Below are 16,413 nucleotides of genomic sequence, written 5' to 3'. Positions count from 1 at the left end.
GTGTTGCTTCTCCTTGTCCAGCAGAGAACAGGCCAGTAACACCAGGAAGCCCTCCATGGAGTCACTGGAGATGAGAAGAGGGTGGAATTCTCTATTCGCTTTTCAATTTTGTTTCACAGTTTTTCAACACTTATTGATCTTATGATATTATATCATGCATTAATATCTTGCTATCTGGGCAATGTCCAGCTTAAGTCTGGTCTGATATTTATTTCACAACATTCCAGTTTTACATGGACAGTTTTTTATTGAGGTACAGATAACCAGTGGTCAATGACCTCCAGGACTATTGACATTTTTATCAGACAGGCTTTACCTTGGAGTGTAGGTGAGGCCTCATGAACGCAAAAAAAAAAAAAAAAAGGACAGTAATATTTAAAAGGTACTGAAGAAGATTTGCTGGCTTATTTATGCATATGTTGGCTATGTATTTGTTTAGACTCCTTGGCTGCCCTTCTCCTACACTCATCCTTGACCAAACAAATAGATTTTTAAAAGCAGAGCTCCGGCAGAAGGCAGAGAACAGTGCTCATAGCAGCTGTCCTCCTAAGAAATCAGGGATATCTGTAAATAGTTATGGCTGTACTTTAGCAAAAGAGTAATTGGTTATTGCATATTATCTCCTTTATGTGTCAGCTCTCCTTTTCCTATCCCCCCAGAATAAAGTTCTATTTATTAAGCATTTCATATGCTGTTTTTCAAGAGAGGAAGATAAGCCTCTTTTTGATGTATTCTCCCAGATCTCTGGAGAGGGTTAGGATGGATGTTTATTACCATATCCTTAAGGTCTGAATGTGGATCACCTCTTAGTGTTGCAAGTCAAGCCTTGGTAAAAGTCATAAACAAGGTTTTGATAAGCTACTCATGAGAAATGCCATGTTTAGATAAAACTTCCTATTCCTTCCAGCAATCTGTTTACAGAGATGGCTTCATTAAAGCAAAACAGAAAACTTAAAAGTAGTATGTATAAAAACAAAATAAGTTTTTAAAAAGATGCCAAACTGGAGGAGAAGTGATAAAAATACATTATACTGACTTAAATACAACCAATATTTAATTAACTGCTCTTACTGTGCCTGGAGTGCTTGTCCATGCAGTGCTTTAATAATAGAGTCCAATCTTTCTTTTCCAAAGAAATCAAGGACAAAACTCTCTAGAGTGGGAACAGAATCTTACTTTACTTCTACAGTCAGTTTTGCAGGAATTGTACATTTTCCACTCTTTATTCAGACTGTTTCTATTTTATATTTAAAACATACATAAGCTACTGTCAAGAAAATGATCAGTGTCACAATGAACAGCCCAGAACAAAAGAGGAAAAAAAGAACAAACAATCTGCAAACAACAGACAGCTAAGGGAATTATGTTATAAATTATCTAATCCAATGCCTTTCTTCAGTATGACTGCCCATTTGAAAAAATTAACCAGTATTGTAATAAATGAATTGAGGTGCAATTTGGAACACAGCAGTGATGTAATTATTATTTTTAACTGATGAGATGTATTTCAAATGTCTCTGATTACTTAGACAACACTTATTTCACTGCTTTTTTGCCATCTTCCAGAAGAGATTCTGAATTACTCTAGTGGAACTTTATAAAAACAAAACCAAAAGAAATGCCCTATTTCATTAGAACAGTGGTACATCCACCCCAGTATTCATCTCTCACAGTGGCAAAAGACAACTGTGGTTAGGAGAGACACACAACCTGCCCCTCTTTGTAAACCATTCCCCTTGAACTCTTCCAGTACCCAGAATCCTTGTACCCAGGACTTTAAAGAGGACTTTTCTGCTTAGTACTTCTAGGATCCATGGAATGACCAACTGCCAATGGACTATCCTAAGCAATTTCTGCCCCTGCTGATTGTGTCTGCCTCCAGATCTTTCTGTGACAACAAGTTCCACAAGTTCACTACCCATTGTGGGGGGACTATTTTTATCCATTTTCAGCTGACTCATGCTAGTTTTAAGTGCCCCTGGTTCTAATATTGTAAGATGCTCCATTTAGCTTATCTACTACCAGAGAACTGTTAACTGTGTCCGGAACTAACTGTAAAAGAAATCCACTGCTTCAGCTCAATCTATTTTAAAATATGATTTCCTAGACACCAGACATGCTAAAAGGTGGAATTTTTTAAAATAAGGGTTAATGAAATGAGGTAATTGTCAAGGATGATTACCCATTATATTTCTGAATGCTTCACAAACAGTAAGTAAAAAAACCTTTCAAGGTCAAACATGTAAGACTCACAGAATGGTTTCAGTTGGAAGGGACCTTAAAGATCATCCAGTTTCCAGCCTCCAAGTCAATTATACAGCTAGCACCTTTTTCTGTGAGAAGCTAATCCAACCTTCACATCAACCAGGATATGGAAAATTCCTCATCTGAGTCTGACCTTGTCATTTTGGACTCACATTGAATTTTTGTATTTTCTTTCTCAGTGTTTGAATTTTGCATTCCATCTTCAGCCACTCCCTGACAAGCAATTACTGATGTCTTAAACTATCCTGAATAAAAGATTTTGAGTACAATGAGACAGCACCTCCTCCTTTCTGCATAGCAGAGGATATTGGTGTATGCTGTGAAAGGTATGAATCATAATATTGTAATGCATTATTTTAATAAATACCAAAAAAAAAATACCAGCAATTCTCTAAAGAAGTCTATGAAGGCTACTACAGCCAAAGAGCACACAAAACTGCTCAGACTGAGAATGCAAAGGCAGCTTTATATCACTTCATGCCATGCCTCGATTACATGGGTATTAAGCCAGTCAATCCCTTCCTGTGTTCCAGTCTGAAATGAGGTAAAGCTGATAGAAGTCTGCTCTAAATTTGCTTGAGCTGGAAGAGTAGCAGGTATTCACAAAGAAGCTACAAACCATCAGCCTGTGAGTGCACCTTGATCTCTATCCCTTTTCCAACTCTGGGTGATTCCCTTGTTTCCCTTTCACTAGTTCCCTGCTAGGTAAGGATCTGTAAAAACAAGGATAAGGACAGAACCATAATTTGACCACAAATATCTCAGCATATTTTCAGTTCAACTGTTTTAACAGTAAACAGAAGACCAAGATTATTTAATACCTGCACACATAAGTTGGACCTTCTTACTGCCAGGCTCAGCAGCACCCTGTTAGAAGTAAGTACTTTTCTTAGTAAAGCATTATTGCACAATCCCTGCATAAAGAATCACAAACAGACTCTTTGATGAGTAGTACAGAGAGTATTATAAAGCCCACTTTCCTCGAAATCTGCTAAATCACTATATAATCATTTACTTGCTGTTTGCAAATGTTAATCCAGGGTCAAGGCAATGACTGTCTGACATGACACTTAAATTTATATAAAACCATGCCCTTTTAGCATTCATAACTTTGGTGGACTGTTCTGATTTGAAAGCAGGCTGCTGGCTTTATCAGGGCATGGGCAGAAGTGACCTAAAACTGCAAACAAAATGCTGCTTCTAGCTTCAGCTTTTTTTCTAACACTACTGCAGTGTTCTAATGCCCAAAACAAAGCAAGCTTTACACCTGCAGACTGTAACAGCATTGAAACAGATGCAGGAGTGGCCCTGGATTTGGTCAACAAACACCGCAGAGATGGTTATGTTTTTGGTTTATTCCGTGTTGCTGATGCACATGAACTACATACAGTAAGTATCAATTTAAAGGCTGATTTACACAAGATTGTGATTTTTAAATAATGAGCCAGGTTATTAAAAGCTTATGTTTATTGCTTTTAATGTTGATGTAATTCAATGAATCAGCTGTGATTTACACTGCCTCAGTACTCATTTGTGCATGATTTATTGCACGTAAGCTTGATTTCAAACGATCCTGAATGCCCTCTCTTCTCTTGGCCAGCAGGATGTTGGCATAAGAGTTGCTCTGAACAGCTTTATACAACACTGGAAATAAATCTGTCCTGTCTGTTGTCAAGTCTCAGATGTTATACTCAAAATCTATATTGTGAAGGTTTCTTTAAACCGTGAATGTCTAACATTAACTAGACCAATGTATCCTGCAAGACTAGTATTTTGTTATTATCTTCATTTTGGAGATAGCTGGTTAACTGGCAGGAAAGGAAAAAGGCAGAGAAAGCCAAAGGAGTTGCCACTCTGCAAAACAGGGGAAGGGCTGGATAGAGAATCCATAGCAGTCATTTCCTTTTTTCCTTCCTATTTCTATTTCTGCTTCCTAGAAGAGGATACATAAGCCTTTCTCAATGATTGCCTAAATGCCAGAACAAATTGATAGTGGAAAAAGCAACAGAATACAAAATTTCTTTAACTAGTATGTAAAAGAGACCACGGACAGGCAGATTTACTAATGCACATGGTACCCTTTGGCTGCTTGGCAATGAAGTTGCATCCAGACACAGTGTTTCAGAAATGTGTTACACATCTCAGCAAGGCAAAAGGAAAAACAGGCTAGTTTTTGATGAAACTGCTTAATATTGCCTGTTAGGACAAGTAAAGCTCAGGAAGTGACCCAAAACCCAGGTTACCACAGGTCTTCAGGTATAATTTAAAAAAACCTGATGGACTATTTTGCTTTTCAAAGACAAGGATGTGGCAAGTGATAGCACTGAGTTTTATGCAGTAGCCAAGTAGTTAAAGTGCTCACCTAGGAAGGAATCAGTGCATTAAGTTCTGCATTAAGAGATTTCAACCCTCAAGTCTCCTGTGCCTGAAGAATGCTGCTGCCATGCAGCAATGTGTGTGCCACTCCTGTGAAGTGGAGCTACTGGGCAGTAAGACATGCAAAATTCATTGGATAAATGACAAAACCCACAGTTGTTTCCAAACAGAAAAATCCCAGTGTTTCTACATTTTAAGCAATTATTGACTATATAAACCCTAGAACCATAACTTGGAACAGGGACCAGCACTGAGGATTCACACTTCCAGATGAATGCTATAACCATTGGACTACCATGCTTATGTGTTGCTTTCATACACTTACTGAATTTTGCTGTCTTTGCAGTCCAGGGCCACAGCTTCAGCTGTCACATAGAGTCTACAAGAACAGAAAAGACCCTTCTATCTACCTGACTGCTAAAGAATTCTCCCTGTAAGGTCTCTGTATGTTCTCAGACCCAAAGCCACTAGATGTGTTTCCTGCACACTGCTCATGTACACTATTGTACAGGAACTTTTGTTGGCTCCATTGCCAAGATGATATTAAATATATATATAAAAATATGTATATGTATTTATAAAAGACCAAAACATTATTTTTCTTACGTCCATGCAATAGTGTGCATCGGGTCTATCACATCAGCCCTCTCAAAAACCTAAGCAGAGCAATTCCCAGCAGCCAGATCTGTACTGGGTTTACATGGGAGTTCTAGAAGCATAAGATACTCAACTATCCACAACAGAACAGTTCTAGGCTTGTGTAGTGCCCAAGATGCTTTTAAAACAACCAAGAAGGCACCATGTAAGAATTTTCCTTTTCCCACCATGTAAGAATTTTTCTTTCCCCCCCAAGAGCTATCCAGCAGATGAACAGAGGAATTTTCTACTGTATATTTGGAGGTAGAGATTTAATGTTACGCAAGATCTGCTTTAGGCTTTAGTGAATCCAAATGCTTTCTGCTGAAGAAAATAAGTATTTGCCAGGGATGAACTGGCTTTTTCAGCATTTCACAAGTTTGGACGACAAAGTGCATCACATGTTTTGTCATTCCAGTTTTAGAGGATTCCTAGTGTACAGCACGTTTCACAAAAGACGTCTTAACTATCTTACCTTTCTGTTCAGTGCAATTCCACAGATACAATCAGAAAATAGTGTTTCTCACTGTCTCTGTTCTCTGTCTGCATTTTAACAATATGTTGACAAGCAGTTTGAAATTATTGAGATTTATAAAATAAAATAGAAGTACTAACTACCCCTAAGCAGAGAATAAACATGTGGCTAGTGGGCAGGATATGTGTCCAGGACAATTTTATTCTTTTCCCAATTCTGCCATTGAACAACATATGTCTTTGTGCAATCCACCTAACCTCTATTTTAAAATTAGAGACAACAGTAAGATATATGTATACTGCAAAACTAGTGTTTAACATGACACTGGTGAACTCACATTATTAAAAATATCACACTAGACTGCACCAATTCTTTCTCAAGGTCTCGTCTATACAGAAACACTGAAAAAGGAACCTGAATGGATGAAACCTCATAAATCCTGAGGACATTTATTCACAGTGAAGGGCTTTGCATGATTTTATCTAAATGACAAAATAAAATACGTATGTGTTCATTCTGAATGTCCATACAAGGGCTGAATGAAGCTTAAATAATTCATTCCAAATGTGAATTAAGATTCATTCCCCTGCAGAAAAATAAAAAACTGCTTCTGTGGGCCACAGAAAATTCTTAGCACCACATCCCATTACACTGGTAGCCAAATTCAAATTTTAATTCTTCATCCTATTTGCTCAGGAGAGAGAATATACTAGAAGAATTTCAGAGCTAAGGCTCCTGACTTTGTAGGGATTATTACAGCTTTGTTGCATCACTCCTTGAATAAACTGATCAGGAAGCAAAGTTCTGAAAGAGTATCTGATCACTAAAGTAATCTGAAATGGATGTAGCTACGTAATTGGCTGCCTACACAACTGATGTCCTAATAGAACAATGTTCTATGAAAATCAGAAAGAGGGAATGGCAACTTTTTAACACTGACATTTTCCCTACTTGATGAATGCCAGGTGAACAACAGACTCTTCTCACAAGGTCTCAACAAGAGGATAAGAGGCAACAGTTACAGTCGCAGGAAGGGAAATTCTGAATAGATATAAGACTAAAAAAAAATCATGGAGAAAATGGTTAAGTACTGGAATGGCCCAGAGAGGTTGTGGAACGTCTGTCTTGGTGATACACAGAATGCAGCTGTAACTTTGAAGCTTTAGCTTTGCCTCGAGCAAGTGGCTGGGCAAGATGACCTCCAAAGCTCCCTTCCAGCCTGAACCCTTTCTACACTTGTCAGCTCAGAAAAACCTTACTAGAGAACTGGAGAAGCTTCATTAAAGATTAAACGTATCAACCTTAAAAAAAGTTTCTTTCAGATCAAACTTCTTGTCTACAAACTCTTTTTTCTCGCACGTCTCTTCCAGGGAAATTCATCAGTCCTCTACCTAACTTTGGATGTGCTGGAAACCGAATGCCCTGTCTTATCCAGAAAGCACTGGGAGTCCTGCGAGTACAGTGACACGTATCCCATGGCAAGTAATGGTACCCACACGAGTCATACACCAATAATGCATTAACTTCTTCTTCATCTGAACTGCCCAGAAATTTGTGTCACAAAATCTCTAAGTGAAGACTGAGCTTTAATATGGCTTCTTCTAAAATAAAATCTATTTCATTCTAGAGTTGTTAAACATAAGCTAAAGGCTTGGAAAGGGGTTGACTCTTCAAATAAGTGTAGCTTTATTTAACTAGTAGTCTCAAAGGAACTATCCTCCACATTCCACTGCTTGTAGCAGAACTTATGTTTTAAGGGTAATTTGCTGACAACTAAAGGGCACTGGAAATTATTTTTTAAGCATGTTCCTAGTATATGAGCCAGAAATACCAGCGGTGTATTTTGTCAGTTTTCTGTCATAGCATTTGTGGTATGACAATGTGAAATATTGGTAGTGTCAGTACACGAATGACATACAGCAACACTTGCCCTTTCTTTTTTTCTAGTCCAATGAGGCAGTCTGGGATGAGAACTCCCAGTCCAAAACGTTATTTAAATAGGAGAGTAGTATTACTACAACAAAAGACAGAGCAGGAAGGCCATGAGGAGAGAAGAGAAGGCATTTACTCTTTTTCTTAAGATGGGGAAAAGGAATGGAAGAAAAGGTCCATCCACCTTTTGATAAAGATTTATGAACCTGACTTTCCAACCTCCCCTGGTAACTAGTATTATCTTACTGTAAATAAATATTAGGATGGCTGAGAAGGCTGGTTCAGTTTTCCATTGTCTACTCAGTCATGCACTCTGAGAATTAAAATAAAGGCTCTTGTAAAGGGAGATCCCATTTTATCTGAAGACAAATTTTGAGTGGTACCAGATCAAACATTCCATTAATGACCACATCTGTTATTCTTGGAGGTACTGCACATTAAAAGCAGGTATAATTTCTGTGATCGCCTACATCCAATTAAATCCAGTGAAAATAACATCATAATCATGTATTCTTTTTTCCTCTCAGGACTTTGGGCAATGTAAGATTATCACATATACAAACCATCTGCTGAAGAAACCTCAACTATATGGATTTAATTGTACATTAAGTCCAGGTAAAATAACCACTGTTGTAAGCCAACACATACCTCAAACCAGCCCTAGTACCACAGCCTGTGCACCACTAGTGTGTGGTAACCATAACAGATTCATTCATCTGCTTGCAATTCATATTTTAGATAATTCAAATGGAATGTTAAGAATGAGTAATAGAATTAAGGTTACCCTACTCTTCTAAACCAGACTTTATTGATGTCAGATGATATCACCATTCCAGTCCACCAAAACATCATAATGAATATCAGAACAAATGTAAACTTGGAAAGAATGCCCATCTGGGGTGGTAAGGTTCTAAGGTGTAGCTAAAAGATTTATAAGAATATTCATTTTCATGGGTTTGGGTTTTTTTCATGTTACATGACAAATCCATATTTGTGGAGCGAGGGACAGGTATTTCACTTCCAAAGAAATGCTGCATTCCACTTTCTCATTATGAGTTCACATTAAAGGCACAGGGACGCTCCCAAGAGTATTAATATCCACTGCAACATTAGTAAATTCTCTGTTTTTACAGTTCCACCTGATTTATTAGAGTGCAAAGATTGTCCTGTGAAAATCGAACTCTTAGAAGTCACAGAGCAACATAAAGATATTGCTACAAAGGCCCTGAAGAAATTCGAGATTGAAGGTAACCACACAAACTACTTCGCTGTGGACAAAGTTGAAAGGGTTTTAAAGATGGTAAGTGGCATTTTGTCCTGGAATTACTTATAAGTGACAAAATTTTGTGAGCAGCTCCAAAACCATGGGACCAGAGCTCAAATCCTTCTAGGAACAGACCTACCAGCACAAATCATCTGCTTAAAATTGAAAGTCCTACTTCTGCAAAGACTTGTCATCAACTTCAATTTAGGCATGTGAAAGCAAAAGGATTTCTTATTCACTAAAAGCTATGGCAGTGTGACAGCATTCAAAATTCAAAACCTTCTTTGTGTGCATATTTTAATTTTGAATGCCTATTTACCTATCTTGTCCTAACACACGAGTTTATTTACTACTGACCAGAGTTCTAGATGGACAGTCATGTATTATCATAGTCACACATTTTGTCAAATGAAGACAAATAATTTTTTACTCTTAGAATATTTAGCTCAGGGGTACAACACACAGTGGAAATTCAGAAGTCATTTTGACTCTCTGCTGCAAAGCAAAGCAGCACTGACAGCTCTTTGGGATAGGAGGTGAATTTGTATCTATACTGTACCTCTTGAAGAACTTCTGGCTCTGGTAAATAACTCCATATTTGAGTGATGTTGACATGAAGACTTAACCCTTGGCTGATTTGAAGTATAACCCTCACAGCACCAAAATTTTTTGATGGTAGGTACTGGAGGATCATTCTGCCAATGTGTGTCAGCTCAGGACACCTCTGTAATGAAGTCCCACAGCCCCTACCATAACACATGTTGATCTTGGAAACTGCCTAAATTACAGCAGGCCAACCCCACCTCCCTGCAGCTTTTAATATTGCTCAGAAACCTGACAGTGTTCCACACTGTAGCCCCATGCAGGATATACCCCACTCCCATTTAGCAAGTGGCTGTTTCCAGATTGCCTGGATTCAGGTATTTCTCCCCAAACACTTTGTTTTCAGCTACATGGACACTTTAGATTGTACCACTGGATTTTAACAGACTGCACAACACTCAGAAACTATGAATTACAATAAAAAACTCTACCATAAAGTATGAGCATCCACTTTTAACCAGTTTAGTTAAACTAGTGAAACTTGTGTGCACACACATGCTATGGACACCTTTAACACAGACTTGAAATAAAGTACTGTTACAGTTGGAAATTAAAATGAAACACCTCCTTATGGATTTTAATAGGATCACAAAGGCCTTCTCCCATATTCGTATGGAGTAATGCCTTCTCTATGAATAACACCCCTGCCACGAAAGAAAGCAACAATCTCACAGGTTTCTCCCCAAATTAACATCAGAACTGTAATACTCTGCACCTCCATCACTGGAAAGGGGTGGTTGCCATCCAGTAGATCTCTCTATTTTCACAGGAACAGCAGTTCAGTTCCAGGAGGACTCTAAGGACACTACTGCCTAAAAACACAGGCTGTAAAAGTAACAGCTTTTATAACACATACATACTAGACAAAGAATTAAAGCAAGCATTTCTGGAACTTGTGAGGGTGGGAGGAAAGTAAGGTATAAATTATCTAACCTGTTTTCCTCACTGAATATGTGTATTTGAACAGGACAGGAAAGGAAAGCATGACCTAGATGGGATTTTGACAACACGATGAAATACGGTTCCTTTGAAAATTACAGGATTTTAAATACACTTAGTTACTGTTTCTTGTTTGACCTCTTGGTTTCAGATTGGCTCCCGGGAAGGTCATATTTTAGGATTCTCTATAAAGGAGACCAACTGTTCCAAAACTGTGCAGCAAGAAGATCAGGCACTGGATTGTGATTTTCTCCATGACTGGCATGCTGTAAGTAAAGTTTTAGAATAAGAACTGATACAATGGATGGGACCAGGAAAATTTTACCAATATATTTCCAAATGTTTCTTATAACCATGAACCCAAACTCAAAATTAAAGATCCAGCATGTCCAAGCCCAGATCCTAATTTTATAGCTGCTCCTTTTTATTTTATAATGAGACAGTTTGAACTCTCAGATCTAAATGTAACTGGAGTCTGGCACATTAGAGGCCTAGAGCTTTTCAGGTTGTGTCTGGTTTTTGCATTCATATTGTGGCTAATCCCTAGCAAATCATCCATGCTATGTTCATAAAAACTTTTACACTAATAGGCATGTCTTATGTCATCCCAGTGAGCTCAGGGTTACTTTTTTCTCCTCTACTGCAGAGGAATGGAGAGTAGATTAATATAAATCAAGTTTGTCTGCAGATAATTATCAAAGTATTCTCCTCACCCCACTTTCCCATTACCATAATAGTCTATACCAAAGAAACAGCTAAGCAAGGTCTCATAACTTCAGAAAAAAATATTTCACAGAAATTAATTGAAGGAATGAAACAAAAACCTGGAAAAATAAAACATGTAAAACTTTAGTTTTATTTACATCCATCTTCTTCTCTAGCTTTGTATATCCCAGAAGACTGAAAAGGGTTGTGAATTAACTAGTAGCAGAGTCACAAGTTCACTACAATGAAGCACAAAATGGCTATAGAGGGTTTGAATTCTGTTCTCAGTGCTGCCACCATTGCTGTGTGTGTAAAATGCCAGGAACGTTTCTAATCACTGATCATAATGGGTTACTAATGGCCCAAACATATATCAAGATAAAGCATTCATTACAGAAAGCATACACAGAACCCCTCATATGAGTTTTGTGCTCTTTCACATGAGCAATTCCACACACAGTGATTGGACAGCAGGAGAAAGTCAGAGCAAACAGGATGCTAAGGGAAGAAATGCTAAAAAGTTACAACAAATTATTTTTTAAAACAAGGAAGAAAGCTCTGCCTTGAACTTTGGCTGAAACAGCATAGCTACACAGTGACAGGTTTTGAGAACTTTGAGCAAAATTTCAGGATAGCCCTATCTGAGCACAGATAAAAAAAGGAATAAAAATCAATCACTCACAGGGTACTTGTTTTGGAGACATCAGTAGCTGGCCAGTTTCTTAGACTTCAAAAGAGAATTAAGATGGGGAGTAGAAGCCCTCTAGATGCACATGGTGAAATGGTCTTCACAGTCAAGAATCCTCAAAAATGGCACATATTTTAATCATTATTAATTTCTGGCAATCTTTGGCCAGAAAGCTCAGAATTCAGCTAAGCTATGTGAACACACTTAGGTGTCGAGGGAACCAGCCTCACTTGTAAAATGTTGAACTTTCAGTAGCTTCTATGAACTCCATCACAAGAACCCAGATGTACATTGCAGTTCTTTTTTCCTTTTATTTTGCTTAGCACATGGGATTCTGCACGGCAAGAGTTATAAGTGATGCAGATGAACCTGATGGAACAGATATAAGTTGTGAAATCTACCATCCCTGGGTATGTACTCACTTGTGGACACATCTCTCACTATATCCTCGTGCAGGTTACAGCAACCTCGCTTAGTCCATGCTGGCAGATGATTGTAACAGTTGTTTATGCCAATTTACTATTGCCTGGGTGTGATGCAGCATGTTGGGACCGATTGACCTTTGAGGTCAATCAGAAGATGAACTGGAATTGAGTTGTCACTACTACTCCCTCCAAGTCTTCTCTCAGGTCAATCACTTGACTTAGTTTAAGAGAGCAAAGACTGGCAAACAAGCTCAAAGGAATTTTAGAAAGCAAGAGAAGGGGAGATGATCTTTATCATATTTGGTATTACAGTTTATATTACAATAGCTACTTTAATGTGGATTTCATTTTGTTTTGATCCAACATAAATGTTTCTCAGCTGGTTATATAATTTTGATATGGTGTACTATTTCCAGAAGATTTTCAGTAATTTGGCATTTTTTCATCTACTCCTTCTATCTTGAAAAAAATGAAGGTTTTTTCCTTAAAGATCATCAGAGCTATAAACGCAGACCTACTAACTCCCACCTCCCTCTTTCTCATCACTTTCTTCTGTCCTATCAACATCTGACTTAATACTTCCTCCCCTGGTGTTTTTATAAACAGCAGCTTGGCTTTGGGAAAAGAGGCAAAGGTGGAAAACCACACAGACATCCCCATTTCCGTCATCATTCTGGCCACAGACATCATCACAGACCCTCTTCTCAGCCCAGACCTGAAGACCCTGAGCGTAATCACAACTTCAGCAAGGAAGATCAAGACAGCCATGAAGGATCTGCTCCTTCTTCTTTCCCTTCTCCCCATGATGAACCAGGTCATCGCCATCCTCCTCACCATCATGGACCACACTGTCCTCCTCCCCCTCCTCATGGACCACACTGTCCTCCTCCCCCTCCTCCTCCTCATGGACCACACTGTCCTCCTCCTCCTCCTCATGGACCACACTGTCCTCCTCCCCCTCCTCCTCCTCATGGACCACACTGTCCTCCTCCCCCTCCTCATGGACCACACTGTCCTCCTCCCCCTCCTCCTCATGGACCAGATCACCCTCATCCTCCTCACCATCGTGGACCACATCACCCCCATCCTCGTCACCATCATGGACCACACTGTCCTCCTCCTCCTCATGGACCACACTGTCCTCCTCCTCCCCCTCCTCCTCCTCACGGACCAGATCGGCCCCATCCTCCTCACCATCATGGACCACATCCAGGACACCCTCCTCATCACTGTCATCACCATTACAGACATCACTGCAACAAGACAAGCATGTCAGGAAAGTATTTTCCATGCCACATGACAGGAACTATCTATCGCATTCCAGTTCTAAATCAGCAGGATTCCCTCACACCTCCCAGTGCAAACTTCCTTGAGCTATCCCAGTTCAACACTCACTCTTCCAGCACTGGTGAAGGACTAAAGGAGATGCCAGAAGATCCAGGTTTTCCATATCACCCTACACAATCAGAATCATGCCCAGGAAAACCCAAACTTGTTCTTCCAAAAATTTTGCCGTTATTTCCCCAGAGCTCCATGGCAGAAAATTCTCCTTTATGACCCCAGAGAAAGATGTTCCTGGCTTGAGAGTTGCAGGGTCAATGGCAGTTCTTCAATGAATGAAAACAGCACAGGGAGAAGGGGGAAAGCATTCAGTTTCTAGGGAGGAGAAGCATTGAAAAGAATCATTAAGTATTCCAACTTGCGTCTTCATTCTGGCTATCTCAGGCTCCACTGTGACTGAAAGGCTCAAAATTCTGAGTCACTCAGATATTGTGAATGGGTAAAAAACTCACCAGTAAACAATGTTCCTTCACTTCTAACTAAAAGGAAAATTCCCTAATAGTGAAAACTACCACCTAAAATCTTTAATTTTGTCATCATTCATAATTATAATGTACTTCTCAGAGGAATCTGACCTAGAGGAAATTTGACTGCCTTCCACAAAAAGTGATCCATGGCACTACATTCCTGCTTTATACAAACTAAAAAGAAATAAAAATATGCAAGAATTTTTTCTTGACAAAGTTGCCTTAAGTTTTGTCTTTTTTTTTTTTTTACTATCGATTTTTAGCTATTAATATTAAACTAATAAATTATATTAAACTATTAAGCTATTTAAACATCCATGAAGCAAACTCTAGCATAAATTCATTAATGGTGTTTGGGTTACCACCTTTACCTAGAAAAGGTCTGAGAACAGTTAATGACTTGCAGTCTCACACTACAGGGTGGCCCACACAGGTGCTTCCATTGCTACAGCTGCTGGTGGTGATACCCAGAAATACTGCAGTCAAGGACAGCCCTTTTCAAATAGCTCATAATTGCTCTCAGGGGAAGAGGAAAGCAGATGCATGTAATAACTCTTTCATGTAAATGTTTTCTTTATCACTGAACCTTCCTCAATGGAAACTGAGTTGGGAGGAGCAGGAAGCAGGAATAGTGGTGCCTCTTTATACTCCAGCCCAGATCAAGGTTGAGTCCATTCTGACAGTCCCAGGACCCCAGTGAGCTGGTTCAGAACACCTATCTCATAAGCAAGAATTTAGGATTAATCTCAAAAAATTAGTAATTTCATCCCCAAAATAGCTCTTTAACAGCATAAAGTGAAAAACAGTCTTAGGGTTACATTGAAGGAAAAGAAACAAATGGGTACTCAGTGTAACCGAGTGAAGATTGACTAACTTTTAGAAGTCTGTCAACATGTATAAACAATCTTATTTCTGGCACAGTTTATCCATAGTCTCTACTACAGGTCATTTTCTTTAATCAAAACTTGTAGCAAGTGTGGTGGGTTGACCCTGGCTGGGTGCAAGGTGCCCACCAAAGCTGTTCTATCACTGCTCTCCTCAGCCAGACAGGGGACAGAAACTACAACAGAAAGCTCACAGGTCAAGGTAAGGACAGAGAGAGATCACTCACTGAATACTATCATGGACAGTCTATACTTGGGGAAATTGGTTTAATCTATTACCAATCAAACCAGAGTCAGATCATGACAAATAAATCTTTAATACACCTTTCCCCCACCCCAACCTTTTTCTCAGGCTTAACTTTACTCCCAGTTATGTCTGTCTCCTCTCCTCAAGCAGTGCAGGGGGATGGGAACGGGAGTTGCAGTCAGCTCACCACATGTTGTGTCTGCCACTCCTTCTTCCTCAGGAGCAGGACTTCTTACAGTGTTTCCCTTGATCCATCCTGGGATCCCTCCCCCTGGACACAGTCCTCCATGAACCGCTACAGTGTCGGTCCTTTCCACAACATACAGTCCTTTAGGAACAAATTGTTCCAGAGAGGGTCCCCTGCAGGGTCACAAGTCCTGCCAGCAAACCTGCTCCAGCACAAGCTTCCCACAGGATCATAGCTTCCATGGGGAATCCATGTGCTCTGGTGGATCCCTGCTCTACCACTAACCTCCATGAGCTGTAGGGGGACAGCCTGTCTTACCATGGTCTGCCCCATAGGCTGCAGGAAATCTCTGCTCCAGCACCTGCAGCACCTCCTCCCACTCCATCTTCACTGATGGTGGTGTTTGTGTAGTTTTTTCTCACATATTCTCACTCCTCTCTCTGCTATTGTTCTTCCCCAGTTCTTTTTTTCCCCTTCTCCACTCAGTTATCCCAGAGGAACTACCACCACTGCTGACAGGCTCAGTCCTGGCCAGAACTGGATCCATCTTGGAGCCAGCTGGCACAGGCTCTGTCAGATATAGGAGAAGCTTCCAGCAGCTTCTCACAGAAGTGAGCCCTGTAGCCCCCTGCTACCAAAACCTTGCCACACAAACCAAATACAGCAAGACACAGCTGGAACACAGGAGCCGAGGCAATCCCAAGGTGTTCATAAATCCAAAGAAAAGCTACGAGGTGCCAAACACTGGAGAAGAGCACCAGATGTTCTCAGCTAGCTCTAATCCTGGCTCTGCCAGACACAGGCAACACTGTTTAATCCTTTGTTCTTGGGTGTCACATATCCGTAATGGTAATAAAGCACCATGGAATGACTAATCCATGGTCCAAAGGCAGTCTCTGCATGGCAGCAGAGATGGACATCTCCAAGAGTACTGCCTAGGACAACGTTTATCAAGTGTTGTTGAAGACTTACGTGACAT

General features: G+C 39.7%; 1 protein-coding gene across 2 annotated transcripts; it reads left to right on the top strand.

The window, feature by feature from the left end:
• Window positions 1–3,355: 3,355 nt before the first annotated feature.
• HRG (histidine rich glycoprotein) lies at window positions 3,356–14,328 on the top strand. Of its 2 annotated transcripts, none has more exons than XM_029960749.1 (7): window positions 3,356–3,654; window positions 7,123–7,230; window positions 8,212–8,299; window positions 8,818–8,984; window positions 10,642–10,758; window positions 12,207–12,293; window positions 12,918–14,328. In XM_029960749.1, exons 1-7 carry the CDS (start codon window positions 3,457–3,459, stop codon window positions 13,863–13,865), a joined length of 1,713 nt encoding a protein of 570 aa, XP_029816609.1. In that variant the 5' UTR covers window positions 3,356–3,456; the 3' UTR covers window positions 13,866–14,328. The 2 variants fall into 2 exon arrangements, with proteins under 2 accessions (XP_029816609.1, XP_008922788.2); XM_008924540.3 differs by having other exon boundaries at window positions 12,915–14,328.
• Window positions 14,329–16,413: the final 2,085 nt, after the last annotated feature.

The sequence above is a fragment of the Manacus vitellinus genome, unplaced genomic scaffold (assembly GCF_001715985.3).
Source record: "Manacus vitellinus isolate BGI_N305 unplaced genomic scaffold, ASM171598v3 scaffold_29_pilon, whole genome shotgun sequence".
NCBI lineage: Eukaryota > Metazoa > Chordata > Aves > Passeriformes > Pipridae > Manacus > Manacus vitellinus.
Note: the sequence above shows the minus strand (reverse complement) of the source record. Positions and strands in the feature narration are given on the sequence as shown.